The sequence below is a fragment of the Somniosus microcephalus genome, chromosome 1 (genome assembly GCF_052327205.1).
Source record: "Somniosus microcephalus isolate GS21.2 chromosome 1, FLI_Smic_1.0, whole genome shotgun sequence".
Classification (NCBI taxonomy): Eukaryota; Metazoa; Chordata; class Chondrichthyes; order Squaliformes; family Somniosidae; genus Somniosus; species Somniosus microcephalus.
The window spans coordinates 12380749-12398734 of NC_140987.1; the positions used below are offsets into that span (position 1 = coordinate 12380749).

The 17986-nt window shown below is 54.1% G+C and overlaps 1 protein-coding gene across 3 annotated transcripts in view; it reads left to right on the top strand.

Annotated features, from left to right (window-relative positions):
- The window catches only part of rictora (RPTOR independent companion of MTOR, complex 2 a), a 903687-nt gene that overhangs the window by 77411 nt on the left and 808290 nt on the right, over window positions 1-17986 (top strand). For 2 of the 3 annotated variants that reach the window (XM_085966449.1, XM_085966521.1), the window contains exons 1-2: window positions 10944-11047; window positions 11310-11357. In XM_085966449.1, the coding sequence (XP_085822575.1) occupies window positions 10999-11047; window positions 11310-11357 (97 nt within the window). In that variant the 5' untranslated portion in view covers window positions 10944-10998. Of the gene's footprint in view, window positions 1-10943; window positions 11048-11309; window positions 11358-17986 lie in introns of those variants that run through there. The other variant, XM_085966601.1, reaches the window with a different exon arrangement.

Below are 17986 nucleotides of genomic sequence, written 5' to 3' on the forward strand. Positions count from 1 at the left end.
TTAGTTTAAAGCCCTCTCTACAGCCCTAGTTATATGATCCGCCAAGACTCTAGTCCCAGCACTGGCCAAGTGAAGCCCGTCCCAACGGAACAGCTCCCTCCTGCCCCAGTACTGGTGCCAGTGTCCCAGGAAGCAAAACCCATTTCTCCCACACCAGTCTTTGAGCCACGCATTTAACTCTCTAATTTTATTTGTCCTAGCCAAATTCGCTCGTGGCTCAGGTAATAATCCAGAGATTATTACCCTTGTGGTTCTGCTTTTTAATTTGGCCCCTAGCTGCTCAAACTCCCTCAGCAGAACCTCCTTCCTTGTCCTATCTATGTCGTTGGTACCAACATGGACCACGACAACTGGATCCTCCCCCTCCCACTCCAAGTTTCTCTCCAGTCCAGAGGAGATGTCCTTAACCATGTGGTATACATGGACTTCAGTAAGGCTTTTGACAAAGTCCCGCATAGGAGACTGGTCAAGAAGGTAAGAGCCCATGGGATCCAGGGTGCCTTGGCACGTTGGATCCTAAACTGGCTGAGTGGCAGGAGGCAGAGGGTGATGGTCGAAGGTTGCTTTTGTGACTGGAAGCCTGTGTCCAGTGGGGTACCTCAGGGATCGGTGCTGGGTCCCTTGCTGTTTGTGATCTACATAAATGATTTGGATGAGAATGTAAAAGGTATGATCAGTAAGTTCGCAGATGACACGAAAATTGGTGGGGTGGTAAATTGCGAGGAGGAAAGCCTCAGGCTACAGGATGATATAAACGGGTTGGTCAGATGGGTGGAAAAGTGGCAAATGGAATTTAAGCCTGAAAAGTGCGAGGTGATGCATTTTGGACGGACAAATAAGGCAAGGGAATACACAATGAGTGGTAGGACCCTAGGAAGTACAGAGGGTCAGAGGGACCTTGGTGTACATGTACATAGATCCCTGAAGGCAGCGGAACAGGTAGATAAGGTGGTTAAAAAGGCATATGGGATACTTGCCTTCATTAGCCGAGGCATAGAATATAAGAGCAGGGAGGTTATGATGGAGCTGTACAAAACGCTGGTAAGGCCACAGCTGGAGTACTGTGTGCAGTTCTGGTCGCCTCACTATAGGAAAGATGTGATTGCTTTGGAGAGGGTGCAGAGAAGATTCACCAAGATGTTACCTGGGATGGAGCGCCTCAGCTATGAAGAAAGACTAAACAGGCTGGGGTTGTTTTCCTTGGAGCAAAGAAGGCTGAGGGGGGACCTGATTGAGGTGTACAAAATGATGAGGGGCATAGATAGGGTAGATAAAGAGGAACTTTTCCCCTTAGTAGGGGGGTCAATAACAAGGGGGCATAGATTCAAGGTAAGGGGCAGGAGGTTTAGAGGGGATTTGAGGAGGAACTTTTTCACCCAGAGGGTGGTTGGAGTCTGGAACTCACTGCCTGAAAGGGTGGTAGAGGCAGGAACCCTCACAACATTCAAGAAGCATTTGGATGAGCACTTGAAATGCCATTGCATGCAAGGCTATGGACCAAATGCTGGAAAATGGGATTAGATTGGACAGGGCTTGATGGACGGCGCAGACACGATGGGCCGAAGGGCCTCTTTCTGTGCTGTATAACTCTATGACTCTAACCCTGGCACCGGGCAGGCAACACAGCCTTCGGGACTCTCGCTCTCAGCTGCAAAGAACTCTATCTATCCCCCTAACGATACTATCCCCTACCACTACAACATTTCTTTTAACTCCCCCCACTTGAATGGCCCCCCGCTCCACGGTGCTGTGGCCAGGTTGCTCATCCTCCCCACAGTCCCTGTTCCCATCCTCACATCCTCAAAGAACTCCAGCAAATTTGTCAAACATGATTTCCCTTTCATAAAATCATGCTGACTCTGCTTGACTATATTATGATTTTCTAAATGTCCTGCTACCACTTCCTTAATGATGGACTCCAGCATTTCCCCAATGACAGATGTTAAGTTAACTTGTTTATAGTTGCCTGCTTTCTGTCTCCCGTCTTTCTTAAATAGGGGCGTTACATTTGTGGTTTTCAAGTCCGCTGGGACCTCTCCAGAATCCAGGGAATTTTGGTCGATTACAACCAATGCATCCACTATCTCTGCAGCCACCTCTTTTAAGACCCCAGGATGCAGGCCATTGGGTCCAGGGGACTTGTCCACCTTTAGTTCCATTAGTTTGCCTAGTACTTTTTCTCTAGTGATAGCGATTGTTTTAAGTTCCCCCCCCCACCCCAATAGCCCCATGATTATCCATTATTGGGATGCTTTTAGTGTCTTCTACTTGCGCACATAAAGCTAGGCTGACACTCCAGTGCAGTGCTGAGGGAATGCTGCACTGTTGGAGGTGCCGTGTTTCGGATGAGACATTAAACCGAGGCCCCGTCTGCTCTCAGGTGGACATAAAAGATCCCATAGCACTATTTCGAAGAAGAGTAGGGGAGTTATCTCCGGTGTCTTAGGGCCAATATTTCTCCCTCAACCAACATAACAAAAACAGATTATCTGATCCTTATCACATTGCTATTTGTGGGAGCTTGCTGTGCATAAATTGGCTGCCGTGTTTCCCAGATTACAATAGTGACTGCACTTCAAAAAGTACTTCATTGGCTGTAAAGCGCTTTGAGACATCTATTGGTCGTGAAAGGCGCCATATAAATGCAAGTCATAGAGTCATAGTCATAACGGCACAGAAGGAGGCCATTCAGCCCATCGAGTCCGTGCCGGCTCTTTGTAGAGCAATCCAGTCAGTCCCATTCCCCCGCTCTATCCCTGTAGCCCTGCAAGTTTATTTCCCTCAAGTGCCTAACATTGAGTGTCTCCGCTTCCAGCACTTCCGTCGACAGTGAGTTCCAGGTCCTCACCACTCGCTGTGTAAAAAAGTTTTTCCTCACATACCCCCTGTATCTCTTGCCCAAAACCTTAAATCTGTGTCCCCTAGCCCTTGTACCATCAACTAGTGGGAACAGCCTTTCCCCGTCTAGCCTATCCAAACCCGTCATAATCTTGTACACCTCTATCAAATCACCCCGCAACCTCCTTTGCTCTAATGGAAACAAATCCAGCTTCTCCTGTCGTCATGCCTCCTTTCATCTCTACTCTCTTAGATACGCTGCCCTCCCATATCCCAATCCTTCATTACTCTTCGACCTTTCTACTCTCCTGCCGCCGTCCCAGGCTCGACCCCCTCTTAGATAAACCCACAGCCTCCCTCTGTGCCTCTCTTAGCATCCTACGACGGGCTTGTTAAGTCTGTGAGTTGTTCAAGTAATTAATACTCAGACTTAATCAGTAACAATAAAACAGGTCTTTACTGGTTGGAGGTAGGGACTATTCTGAATACAAGATTACTGCACAGTGCTTATATACCGGTGTGTTCACCCCCGGTATTACGTCTACAGCAGCCTGAGAAAGTAGTACATCTCTTAAGGTGGAACAGGCTTAAGCTCTCTTAAGGTGGAACAGGTTACATACACAACAGGGCTCATTGAGACACTCGTCACTGCCGCCTTATGAGCAGCAACCCCAACTGTCCCATCCTACTCTCTCGCCGACCTTCCCGCCCAGCACGCCCACTGGGGGCTAATCTTGCCAATCTCCTCCTGATCCAACTCATCCCCCCCAGCGCTGACCCTGTGGATGCTGGCAGTGGGGCAGCCATCACTGACCCTCTCCGCATCTCCCTCCAGAATGTCTGTTCACTTTCGAACAAGGCCCTTGCCATCCATGAGCTTATCGTGGATGACTGCATCGATATCATGGCCCTGACGGACACTTGGTTGAGGGGTGATGACACCTTACCCTTAAATGAAGCCTCCCCACCTGGCTATACCTTGCACCACTTGCCCTGCTCAGACCGCCGTGGTGGCGGTGTGGTTCTAATCACCAAATCACACCTTGGTCTGTCCCCCTATTCCTCCGGCAGTTTCTCCTCCTTTGAGCATCTCACCTTATTCCACCTCTCTCACCTCTCATTTAAAATTCTTATTCTCTACCGCCCGCCCAAGTACCATAAAAACTTTATTACTGAGATATCTTCACTGTTCTCCTCCCTCAGCCTCTGCACCGAACCACTTCTCATCTTTGGTGATTTCAACCTCCATCTCAATTCATCATGCTCTCTCTCCTCTGAGTTCACTAGCCTCCTATCCTCCCTTAATCTCTCCCTCCATCTAAACTCCCCAACCCATATTCACGGCCACTCCCTCGACCTTGTCATCTCTTGTGGCCTCGCTACTCCCATCGTGTCAATTGCAGATAAGACCATCGCTGAACATTTCCTCGTATCGCTCTCCACCCCCCCCCCCCCAACCCCTACTTCCTTCTGTGTCCGCCCCTAGAAAAAACTCTCTCCCAACTTTCTTACAACTGCACTTATGAAATACCAACTCTCCAGCCTCTGGCCCTCCATTCACCATGACATTTCTGCAGCTACCGATTTGCTCAACCACACCCTCACCACTATCTTTGATGCCCTAGTCCCTACTAAAACAATTACCCTCTCTCACCTTGGCCGTCCCCGCTGGTACGGCTCTCATCTTCGCTTCCTTAAGTCCAAGGGACGCAGACTCGAACGGATATGGTGGACAACTGGTTTAGCCATTCACCGCCAGATCTGGCTGGGCCACATAAAGCACTATCGGGCCCTGCTCTTGTCTGCCAAAACTGCTCACTATTCCAGAATCATTCGGGAATGCAAAGATAAACCCCGGTTCCTATTCTCTACTGCTAACCTTCTTCTTAAACCCCTCGCCCCTGTCCCCTCCACCCTCACCTCTGATAACAAGTGTGAGGAGCTCATGGACTTCTTTGTCTCTAAGATTGAGACCATCCATTCAGCTGCCTCTGCCACTTCCCTTCCTTCCCCTAGCCCACCGGGCCAAACTTCCTCTAACGTGCCCCCTGCCCTCGCATCTTTCTCCAGTTTCTCTCTGATCTCCCCTCATGACCTCTCTGCGCTCATCTTGTCCATGAGACCCACCTCCTGCTCCCTCGACCCTATTCCCACCAAACTGCTGACCACCCAACTTCCTTTTCTGGCTCCCATGTTAGTTGATATTGTTAACAGTTCTCTCTCCTCAGGTACTGTCCCCCTCTCCCTCAAATCTGCCGTCATCACACTTCTCCTCAAAAAACCAAACCTTGATCCCGCTGTCCTTGCAAACTACCGCTCCATCTCCAACTTTCCTTTCCTCTCCAAACGTGTTGTCGCCTCCCAAATCCGTGCCCATCTTTCCCGCAATTCCATGTTTGAATCCCTCCAATCAGGTTTCCGCCCTTGGCACAGTACCGAAGCGGCTCTCATCAAAGTCACAAATGACATCCTTTGTGACTGTGACAAAGGTAAACTATCCCTCCTTGTCCTTCTTGACTTGTCTGCAGCCGTTGACATGGTTGACCACTCCATCCTTCTTCAACGCCTCTCCACCGTCGTCCAGCTGGGTGGGACTGCACTCGTCTGACTCCATTCTTATCTATCTAATCGTAGCCAGAGAATCACCTTCTCTTCCCGCTCCCGCATCGTTACCTCTGGTGTCCCCCAAGGATCTATCCTTGGCCCCTCCTATTTCTCATCTACATGTTGTCCCTTGGCGATATCATCTGAAAACAGTGTTAGTTTCCACATATACACGAACGACACCCAGCTCTACCTCATTACCTCTTCTCTCGACCCCTCCACGGTCTCTAAATTGTCAGACTGCTTATCCGACATCCAGTGCTGGATGAGCGAAAATGTTCTCCAAATAAATATTGGGAAGATCGAAGCCATTGTTTTCGGTCCCAGTCACAAACTCCATTCCCTAGCCACTGACTCCATCCTTCTCCCTAACATCTGTGTGAGGCTGACCCACACTGTTCGCAACCTTGGTGTCATATTTGACCCTGAAATGAGCTTCCAACCACATATCCACAGCATAACAAAGACCACCTACTTCCACCTCCGTAACATCGCCCGTCTCTGCCCTTGCCTCAGCTCATCCGCTGCTGAAACCCTCATCCATGCCTTTGTTACCTCTAGACTTGACTATTCCAACGCACTCCTGGCTGGCCTCCCACATTCCATCCTACATAAACTTGAGGTCATCAAAACTCGGCTGCCCATATCCTAACTCGCACCAAGTCCCGTTCGCCCATGACCCCTGTGCTCGCTGACCTACATTGGCTCCCGGTTAAGCAGCGCCTCGATTTCAAAATTCTCATCCTTGTTTTCAAAACCCTCAATGCCTCGCCCCTTCCTATCTCTGTAATTTCCTTCAGCCTCACAACCCCCCCAAGATATCTGCGCTCCTCTAATTCTGCCCTCTTGAGCATCCCTGATTATAATCGCTCAACCTTTGGTGGCTGTGCCTTCTGTTGCTTAGGCCTTAAGCTCTGGAATTCCCTGCCTAAACCTGTCCACCTCATTACCTCTCTTTCCTCTTTTAAGACACTCCTTAAAACCTACCTCTTTGACCAAGCTTTTTGTCATCTGTCCTAATTTATCCTTATGTGGATCGGTGTCAAATTTTTTGTCTTAAAATACTCCACTGCAGCGCCTTGGGATGTTTTACTACGTTAAAGGCGCTATATAAATACAAGTTGTTGTTGTTATTCAACCTGTCCTTGTAGCTAAGATCCCCATCCCCAGAACCATTCTGGTAATTCTCCTCTGCACCCTCTCAAGTGCCATCACATCCTTCCTAAAGTGTGGTGTATTTGGATTTTCAGAAGGCCTTTGATAAAGTCCTACATAAGAGGATATAAAGGATGTGATAACAGGACACTTAGAAAATATCAGCAGGATTAGACAAAGTCAACATGGATTTATGAAAGGGAAATCATGTTTGACAAACCTACTAGAGTTTTTTGAGGATGTAACTGGTAGAATAGATAAGGGAGAACAAGTGGATGTGGTGTATTTGGATTTTCAGAAGACCTTTGATAAAGTACCACGTAAGAGGTTAGTGTGCAAAATTAAATCACATGGGATTGGAGGTAATATACTGGCATGGATTGAAAATTGGTTAACAGGCAGGAAACAGAGAGTAGGAATAAATGGGTCTTTTTCGGGGTGGCAGGCGGAGACTAGTGGGGTACTGCAGGGATCAGTGCTTGGGCCCCAGCTATTCACAATATAAATTAATGATTTGGATGAGGGAACCAAATGTCATATTTCCAAGTTTGCTGACGACACAAAACTAAGTGGGATTGTGAATTGTGAGGAGGATGCAAAGAGGCTTCAAGGCGATTTAGACAAGTTGAGTGAGTGGGCAAATACATGGCAGATGCAGTATAACGTGGATAAATGTGAAGTTATCCACTTCGGTAGGAAAAACAGAAAGATAGAGTATTATTTAAATGGTAATAGATTGGGAAATGCTGATGTACAAAGGGTCCTGGGTGTCCTTGTACACCAGTTACTGAAAGCAAACATGCAGGTGCAGCAAGCAGTTAGGAAGCGGATTTTAGTACAGGAGCAAGGATGTCTTAGTACAGTTGTACAGGGCCTTGGTGAGACCACACCTGGAGTACTGTGTGCAGTTTTGGTCTCCTTACCTAAGAAAGGATATACTTGCCATAGAGGGAGTGCAGTGAAGGTTCACCAGACTGATTTCTGGGATGGCAGGACTGTCGTATGAGGAGAGATTGGGTCGACTAGGCCTGTATTCACTAGAGTTTAGAAGAATGAAATACATTGAAATGTAGAATGTTCTGACAGGGCTAGACAGACTGGATGTTTCCCCTGGCTGGGGGCTCTAGAACGAGGAGTCACAGTCTCAGGATACGGGGTAGGACATTTAGGACTGAGATGAGGAGAAATTTCTTCACTCAGAGGGTGGTGAACCTGTGGAATTCTCTACCACAGAAGGCTGTGGAGGCCAAGTCACTGAATATATTTAAGAAGGAGATAGATAGATTTCTAGACACAAAAGGTATCAAGGGGTATGGGGAGAGAGCAGGAATACGGTATTGAGATAGAGGATCAGCCATGATCATATTGAATGGTGGAGCTGGCTCGAAGGGCCGAATGGCCTACTCCTGCACCTATTTTTCTATGTTTCTATGGTGATCAGAACTGGATGCAATACTCCAGTTGTGGCCTAACCAGCGCTTTATAAAGATTCAGCATAACTTCTCTACTTTTGTACTCAGTACCTCTATTTATGAAGCCCAAGATCCCATATGCTTTGCTAATCACTCTCTCAATATGTCCCGCCACCTTCAGGGACCTATGCACATTAACTCCCAGGTCCCTCTGTCCCTGCACACTCTTTAAAACTGTGCCATTAAGTGTATATTGCCTCTCCCTGTTCCTTGTGCCAAAATGCATCACCTCACACTTCTCTGTATTAAATTCCATCTGCCACTTGTCTGCCCATTCTGTTAGCCTTTCTATGTCCTGTTGCAGTCGATTGGTATCATCCTCACTGTTTGCCACCCCCCAAGTTTGGTGTCATCGGCAAATTTAGAAATTCTACTCTGTATTCCAATATCCAGGTCATTTATATATATCAAAAAAAGCAGTGGCCCCAGTACTGACCCTTGGGGAACACCACTGTCTACCATCCTCCAGTCTGAAAAACAGCCATTTACCACAACTCGCTGTTTTCTGTCCTTAAGCCAATTCCTTATCCAAGCTGCCACTGACCCACCTATTCCATGAGCCTCAATTTTGTTAACCAGCCTTCTATGTGGTACTTTGTCAAACGTCTTCCGAAAATCCATGTAGACAACATCCATTGCATCCACTTCATCAATCCTTGGAAGTCTTTCTTTCTTCTTTCTAATGGAAAGGTGAGGTGCTGTTCCTAGAGCAGCACACACACACACACTCTGTCTCTGGGGTCATTCAGCCCGACTGCCTGCCTCTCTTCCCCGGCCACGTTCGTGCCCGGGTGGCCCTGGAGATGGAGTACGCGGTGTCCGCCGGCATGATCGAGCCCTTCTGCGACCAGTGCGCACCGCAGGGACTGGAGTGCATCATCACCCCTGGAAACCAAATTTTAATTTAATTTAAAAAAAAATTTGTTTATAGGATGTGGGCATCGCTGTCAAGGCCAGCATTTATTGCCCATTCCTAATTGCCCTCAAGAAGGTGGTGGTGAGCCACCTTCTTGAACCGCTGCAGTCTGTGTGGTGAAGGTGCTCCCACAGTGCTGTTAGGGAGGGAGGTCCAGGATTTTGACCCAGCGACGATGAAGAATCGGCAATATACTTCTAAGTCAGGATGGTGTGTGACTTGGAGGGGAACTTGGAGGTGGTGGTGTTCCCATGCGCCTGCTGTCCTTGTCCTTCTAGGTGGAAGAGGCCGCGGGTTTGGGAGATGCTGCCGAAGAAGCCTTGGCGAGCTGCTGCAGTGCATCTTGTAGATGGTACACACTGCAGCCACGGTGCGCCAGTGGTGGAGGGAGTGAATGTTTAAGGTGGTGGATGGGGTGCCAATCAAGCGGGGCTGCTTTGTCCTGGATGGTGTCGAGCTTCTTGAGTGTTGTTGGAGCTGCACTCATCCAGGCAAGTGGGGAGTATTCCATCACACTCCTGACTTGTGCCTTGTAGATGGTTTCATTTGATGTATTTTTTGTTGAGTTACAGTTTTTTTGTTTATTGATCGCACCATAAGAGCACACTCAGTTTTGGTCGCTTTATCTGAGGAAGGATGTTCTTGCCATGGAGGGAGTGCAGCGAAGATTCACCAGACTGATACCTGGGATGGCAGGAATGACATATGAGGAGAGATTGGGTCGATTAGGCTTATACTCGCTGGAGTTTAGAAGAATGAGAGGGGATCTCATTGAAACTTATAAAATTCTAACAGGACTAGACAGACGAGATGAGGAAGGATGTTCCTGATCGCCGGGGAGTCTAGAACCAGGGGTCACAGTCTAAGGATAAGGGGTAAGCCATTTAGGACAGAGATGAGGAGGAATTTCTTCACCCAGAGAGTGGTGAACCTGTGGAATTCTCTACCACAGAAGGCAGTAGAGGCCAATTCATTAAATATATTCAAGAAGGAGTTGGATATATTTCTTAAGGCTAAAGGGATCAATGGATATGGGGAGAAGGCAGGGACAGGGTACTGAGTTTGGATGATCAGCCATAATCTCACTGAATGGCGGAGCAGGCTCGAGGGGCCGAATGGCCTACTCCTGCGCCTATCTTCTATGTTTCTATGTTTTAAGTCAGGATGGTGTGTGACTTCGAGGGGAACTTGGAGGCGATGGTGTTCCCATGCGCCTGCTGCCCTTGTCCTTCTAGGTGGAAGAGGTCGCGGGTTTGGGAGGTGCTGCCGAAGAAGCCTTGGTGAGTTGCTGCAGTGCATCTTGTAGATGGTACACACTGCAGCCACGGTACGCCAGTGGTGGAGGGTGAATGTTTAAGGTGGTTGATAGGGTGATATATTTCTTAAGGCTAAAGGGATCAAGGGATATGGGGAGAAGGCAGGGACAGGGTACTGAAAAGGGGGGGGGGGAAGACCCAAAACAAAGGGGCGGAAAAAATTATAAGTAATAGGGGCTGAGGTTATGATCTGAAATTGTTGAACTCGATATTGAGTCCGGAAGGCTGCAAAGTGCCCTTTCCTTTTGTTTCTCTCTCCCACCTGGCAGCTGTCTCCTATCCTGCCAGTACACTTCACACCTAATCTCAGCTGTCTTTTGTCTCCACTGGCCCATTACCATCTCGTCTGGTTTCGAATACCTTTTATTGCCTCTTTTACTTCTTTCGTTCGATCGCAGTCCTGCCTTCCATCTATTTTCTTTTCTTTCCAGTTTTGAAGAAGGGTTTCGACCCGAAACGTCAAATCCAAATTTCTCTCCACGGATGTTGCCTGACCTGCTGAGTTTTTCCAGCAATTTCTGTTATTTATTTCTATGGTTCTATGTTTGTTGTCTCTTGTGGCCCCGCCCCCGCTCCCCATTCATTGATGAGCGCGGCGCTGCTCTCGCGAGAGCGGCCCGGGCGCTTCCGGTGTTGTGTCGGGCTGGCCCGTCGCGCCGCCCCGCCAGCGGCGGCAGAGAGTCAGGAGGCGGCGAACATGGCGGTCAGCATCCGCGGCCGCTCCGTGAGGAGCCTCCGCATTAGAGGTACACCGGATAATCATAATACAAACAACCCTGCCAGGGAGGAGGAGGGGGGGAACAATAATTAATAATAATCGTCTAAAAAAAAATCTAGTCATGTATTGACGGAAATAAAAATGTATGACTTACCCCTGCAACAGTATGCAAATTCTTAATCGTTTTTTTTCTCTCTCTTTCTTCCTTACATATACACACACACACACACACACACACACACTATCTGTATATATTGATTTATACAATATATACAAACACACACATACAGGGCGGAATGACAGCGGGGAGGAGAACGTACCGCTCGATCTGTCCCGAGGTAAGAGAAGAAACTGGAAGACGGAGGGAGCGGACTTGCCACAGAATCGGGAGGGTGGAAACATTTTAAAATAAATATATAAATAATAATAGATTGGGGGTGGGTGGGATGTGAGGAAAGTTCCTCAGAGAGGTAGTGGGGTGGGGGGGGGGGAAGGAGATAATTGTTTTTTTTAAATATATTTGACAGAATCCCCTTCCCGATGCGCGGCGGGCGGGCGGAGTTTGTTTGTCGCTCGGACGGAGCGAGCTGAGGCGGCGCGAGCTTTTCAAACACTAACGGCTCCGGCCGGCCGGCTCGAGCGCTGGCTCGCGGGGCGCGGGAGATACCATTCATTGCAGGGGGGCGTTACACCTCCCGGAGGGGAACCGAGGAGGAATCTGACTCCCCCCACACCCCCCCCCCCCCATTGGAGAGGGGGGGGGGGTGTGGTTTCGTCCCCTAGGCACGGACTTTATCCTCCCAACTGTCAGTGCTGTGTGCAGAGCGGGGAAGAGAGGGGACTGGGGGGGGAGAGGAGGAGACTGGGGGGGGAGGAGAGGAGACTGGGGGTGGGGGGAGAGGAGACTGGGGCGGGGGGCGAAGAGGAGACTGGGGCGGGGGGCGAAGAGGAGACACGGGGGGGGAGAGGAGAGGAGACACGGGGGGGGGGAGGAGAGGAGACGGGGGGGGGGAGGAGAGGAGACACGGGGGGGGGGGGAGAGGAGACGGGGGGAGGGAGAGGAGACTGGGGGGAAAGGAGACGACGGGTGGGGGGGAGAGGAGACGGGAGAGAGAGAGGAGACGACGGGTGGGGGGAGAGGAGACGGGAGAGAGAGAGGAGACGGGGGGAGAGGAGACGACGGGTGGGGGGAGTGGAGACGGGAGAGAGAGAGGAGACGACGGGTGGGGGGAGAGGAGACGGGAGAGAGAGAGGAGACTTGGGGGAGAGGAGACGACGGGTGGGGGGAGAGGAGACGGGAGAGAGAGGAGATTGGGGGGAGGAGAGGAGACACGGGGGGGGGGGGGGGGAGAGGAGACGGGGGGAGGGAGAGGAGACTGGGGGGAAAGGAGACGACGGGTGGGGGGGAGAGGAGACGGGAGAGAGAGAGGAGACGACGGGTGGGGGGGAGAGGAGACGGGAGAGAGAGAGGAGACGGGGGGAGAGGAGACGACGGGTGGGGGGAGTGGAGACGGGAGAGAGAGAGGAGACGACGGGTGGGGGGAGAGGAGACGAGAGAGAGAGGAGACTTGGGGGAGAGGAGACGACGGGTGGGGGGAGAGGAGACGGGAGAGAGAGGAGATTGGGGGGAGGAGAGGAGATTGGGGGGGGGGAGAGGAGACTGGGGCGGGGGAGGAGAGGAGACTGGGGCGGGGGAGGAGAGGAGACGGGGGGGGAGGAGAGGAGACGGGGGGAGGAGAGGAGACGGGGGGGGGGGAGAGGAGACGGGGAGGGAGAGAGGAGACGGGGGGGGGGGAAGAGAGGAGACGGGGAGGGAGAGAGAGGAGACGGGGGGGGGAAGAGAGGAGACGGGGGGGGGGGAGAGAGGAGACGGGGGGGGGGAGAGAGGAGACGGGGGGTGGGGAGAGAGGAGACGGGGGGGGGAGAGGAGACGGGGGGGAGAGAGAGGAGACGGGGGGGGAGAGGAGACGGGGGGGAAGAGAGGAGACGGGGGGGAGAGGAGACGGGGGGGGAGAGAGAGGAGACGGGGGGGGGGGGGAGAGAGGAGACGGGGGGGGGGGGGGGAGAGAGGAGACGGGGGGGGGGGGGGAGAGAGGAGACGGGGGGGGGAAGAGAGGAGACGGGGGGGGAGAGGAGACGGGGGGGGAGAGAGAGGAGACGGGGGGGGAGAGAGAGGAGACGGGGAGGGAGAGAGGAGACGGGGGGGGGGGAAGAGAGGAGACGGGGGGGGGGGAGAGAGGAGACGGGGGGGGGGAGAGAGGAGACGGGGGGGGGGGGAGAGAGGAGACGGGGGGTGGGGAGAGAGGAGACGGGGGGTGGGGAGAGAGGAGACGGGGGGGGGAGAGGAGACGGGGAGAGAGAGGAGACGGGGGGGGGAGAGGAGACGGGGGGGAAGAGAGGAGACGGGGGGGGGAAGAGAGGAGACGGGGGGGGGAAGAGAGGAGACGGGGGGGGGAGAGGAGACGGGGGGGAGAGAGAGGAGACGGGGGGGGAGAGAGAGGAGACGGGGAGGGAGAGAGGAGACGGGGGGGGTGGAGAGAGGAGACGGGGGGGGGGGGGAGAGAGGAGACGGGGGGGGGGGAGAGAGGAGACGGGGGGGGGAGAGAGGAGACGGGGGGGGGGAGAGAGGAGACGGGGGGGGAGAGAGGAGACGGGGGGGGAGAGAGGAGACGGGGGGGGGGAGAGAGGAGACGGGGGGGGGGGGAGAGAGGAGACGGGGGGGGGGAAGAGAGGAGACGGGGGGGGGGAAGAGAGGAGACGGGGGGGGGGAGAGGAGACGGGGGGGAGGGGAGACGGGGGGGAGAGAGAGGAGACGGGGGGGGGAGAGAGAGGAGACGGGGGGGGGAGAGAGGAGACGGGGGGGGGAAGAGAGGAGACGGGGGGGAGAGAGGAGACGGGGGGGAGAGAGGAGACGGGGGGGGGGAGAGAGGAGACGGGGGGGGGAAGAGAGGAGACGGGGGGGGAAGAGGGGGGGGGGAGAGGAGACGGGGGGGGGAAGAGGGGGGGGGGAGAGGAGACGGGGGGGAGAGAGAGGAGACGGGGAGGGAGAGGAGACGGGGGGGGGGGAAGAGAGGAGACGGGGGGGTGGAGAGAGGAGACGGGGGGGGGTGGTGGAGAGAGGAGACGGGGGGGTGGTGGAGAGAGGAGACGGGGGGGGGGGAGAGAGGAGACGGGGGGGGGAGAGAGGAGACGGGGGGGAGAGGGGAGACGGGGGGGGGAGAGGAGACGGGGGGGAGAGGGGGGAGGGGAGACGCGGGGGGGAGGGGAGACGCGGGGGGAGGAGGGGAGACTGGGGTGGGGGGAAAGGGGAGATTAGAGGGAAGAGGAGGGGAGATTGGGGGGAGCAGAGGAGGAGAGGGGGGAGAAGAGGAGGAGAGATGGGAGGAGAGGAGATTAGGGAGAGGAGAGACGGGGGGGGGAAGGAGGAGATACGGACGGGAGGGGGAGGAGAGGAGAGATGGGGGGGAAGGAGGAGATACGGACGGGAGGGGGAGGAGAGGAGAGATGGGGGGGAAGGAGGAGATGCGGACGGTGGGGGTGGGGGAAGGAGGAGAGATGGACCGGGGGGGGGGCGGGGGGAAGGAGGAGAGACGGACCGGGGGGGGGAGGAGAGGAGAGGAGAGATGGGGGGGAAGGAGGAGATACGGACGGGAGGGGGAGGAGAGGAGAGATGGGGGGGAAGGAGGAGATGTGGGGGTGGGGGAAGGAGGAGAGATGGACCGGGGGGGGGCGGGGGGAAGGAGGAGAGACGGACCGGGGGGGGGAAGGAGAAGAGAGATGGGGGGGAAGGAGGAGATACGGACGGGAGGGGGAGGAGAGGAGAGATGGGGGGGAAGGAGGAGATGCGGACGGTGGGGGAAGGAGGAGAGATGGGGCGGGGGGGGGAAGGAGGAGAGACGGACCGGGGGGGGGAGGAGAGGAGAGATGGGGGGGAAGGAGGAGATACGGACGGGAGGGGGAGGAGAGGAGAGATGGGGGGGAAGGAGGAGATGCGGACGGTGGGGGTGGGGGAAGGAGGAGAGATGGACCGGGGTGGGGCGGGGGGAAGGAGGAGAGACGGACCGGGGGGGGGAGGAGAGGAGAGATGGGGGGGAAGGAGGAGAGACGGACGGGGGTGGGGGGGGGAAGGAGGAGAGACGGACGGGGGTGGGGGGGGGGAAGGAGGAGAGACGGACCGGGGGGGGGGAGGAGGAGAGACGGACCGGGGTGGGGGGGTAGGAGGAGAGACGGACCGGGGGGGGTGGTTGGGGTGGGGGAAGGAGGAGAGACGGACCGGGGGGTGGGAGGAGGAGAGTAGAGACGGACGGGGGGGAGGGGGGAGGAGGAGGAGAGACGGACGGGGGGGGAGGAGGAGGAGAGACGGACGGGGGGGAAGGAGGAGAGACGGCGGGGGGGGGGGGAAGGAGGAGAGACGGGGGGGGGGAAGGAGGAGAGACGGGGTGGGGGGAAGGAGGAGAGACGGGGTGGGGGGAAGGAGGAGAGACGGGGTGGGGAGAAGGAGGAGAGACGGGGGGGGAAGGAGGAGAGACGGGGGGGGGAAGGAGGAGGGATAAGGGGAGACACGGGGGGGGAAGGAGGAGGGATAAGGGGAGACACGGGGGGGGGAGGCGGAGGGGTAAGGGGAGACGGGGGGGTAAGAGGAGACACTGGGGGAAGGAGGAGGGGTAAGGGGAGACGGGGGGTAAGGGGAGACGGGGGGAGAAGCAGGGGAGACGGGGGGTGTAAGGAGACGGGGGGGGAAGCGGGAGATGGGGGAGAGGGGGGTAAGGGGAGACGGGGAGGGGGAGAAGCAGGGGAGACGGTGGGGGGGGTAAGGGGAGACGGGGGGAGAAGCAGGGGAGACGGTGGGGGTTAAGGGGAGACGGGGGGGTTAAGGGGAGACGGGGGGTTAAGGGGAGACGGGGGGTTCAGGGGTGACGGGGGGGATAAGGGGAGACGGGGGGGATAAGGGGAGACGGGGGGGATAAGGGGAGACGGGGGGGTAAGGGGAGACGGGGGGGTAAGGGGAGACGGGGGGGCGGAAGCAGGGGAGAGGGGGTGGAGGAGGAGGGAGAAGTGGGGTATTTTGACCAATTTTTTAGGGCAAGAGCCACCATATCCTTCCTGCTCTGCTCCCTCTCAATGTCATCATATTACAGGGAACAGTAGCATAGTAGTTATGTTACTGGGCTAGTAATCCAGAGGCTTGGATTAATGATCTGGAGACATGAGTTCAAATCCCAACAGTAAATTAAATAAATCTGGAATGAAAAGCTAGTACAGGTAGACTACCCTTTATCCGAACTTCCGAAAACCGAAACCCTCTAAAAACCGAAGGTTTTTTCGTTCAGCGTAAGTCGTGCGCACGACCCCCCCCGCGGACCCCCGCCGGCCCCGACCCCCCCGCGGACCCCCGACCCCCCCGCCGACCCCGACCCCTGCCGACTTACGCTGAGCATCAGCGTAAGTCGTGAGCGCGGACCCCCGCCGACCCCGACCGTAAGTCGGCGGGGGTCGGGGTCGGCGGGGGGTCGTGCGCACGACTTACGCCGCGCGTCAGCGTAAGTCGTGCGCACGACCCCCCAGCGGACCCCCGCCGACCCACCTTCTGAAATCCGAAATTCTCCGAAACACGGCTGGTCCCGAGGTTTTCGGATAAAGGATAGTCTACCTGTATCAGTAATGGTGTCCATGAAACTACCGGATTGTGTAAAAACCCATCTGGTTCACTGTCCTTTAGGGAAGGAAATCTGCCGTCCTTACCCAGTCTGGTCTATATGTGACTCCTCACTTTGGTCGGAAGAATAGAAAAACAGAATATTTTTTAAATGGTGAGAAGCTTTCAAATGTTGGTGTTCAGAGAGATTTGGGTGTCCTCATGCAAGAAACACCGAAAGCTAGCATGTAGGCACAGCAAGCAATAAAGGAGACAAATGGCGTGTTGGCCTTTATTGCAAGGGGATTGGAGTATAAGAGTAAGGAAGTCTTGCTACAATTGTACAGGACCTTGGTGAGACCACACCTGGAGTACTGTGCACAGCTTTGGTCTCCTTATCTAACGAAGGATATACTTGCCTTGGAGACGGTGCAATGAAGGTTCATTAGATTGATTCCTGGGATGAGAGGGCTGTCCTATGATGAGAGATTAAGTAGATTGGGCCGATACTCTGGAGTTTAGAAGATTGTGAGGTGATATCATTGAAACATACAAAATTCTGAAGGGGATTGATGGTAAACGCTGAGAGGTTGTTCCCCCTGGCTGGAGTGCCTAGAACTAGGGGGCATAGTCTCAAGACAAGGGGTCGGTCATTTAAGACTGCGATGAGGAATTTCTTCACTCAGAGGGTTGTGAATCTTTGGAATTCTCTGTCCCAGAGGGCTGTGGGTGCTGAGTCTGAGTATATTCAGGACTGAGGTCGATAGATTTTTCGACTCTTGGGGAATCGAGGGATATGGAGATCGGGCGGGAAAGTGGAGTTGAGGTGGATGATCAGCCATGATCTCATTGAATGGCGGAGCAGGCTCGAGTGGCTGTCTGGCCCACTCCTGCTCCTATTTCTTATGTTCTTAGACCCACTGCAATGTGCTTGACTGTTAACTGCCCTCTGAAATGGCGTGGCAAACCACTCTTGTTGTATCAAAAAAACTGCTACGATGGACTGCAGCAGTTCAAGAATGCGGCTCACCACCATCTTCTCAAGGGCAATTCAGGATGGGCAATAAATACTGGCTATGCTGGTGACGCTCACATCCCGTGAATAAATACATTTAAAAAAAAAAAAAAATTCTCACCCATTATAGCTCGTCTTCTCTTACCCCCCACATCTTCTGTAGTGCGATGTCCTTCCATATCCCACTTCTACCCTTCACCACAGTGTCGTCATATCCCACCTGTCTTCCCCATCATCCATAGTGCCATCATACCCCACATCTTCTCCCCTTACTGTCATGTTGTTACATCCCATCTGTCTTCTTCAAAAGTATAGTG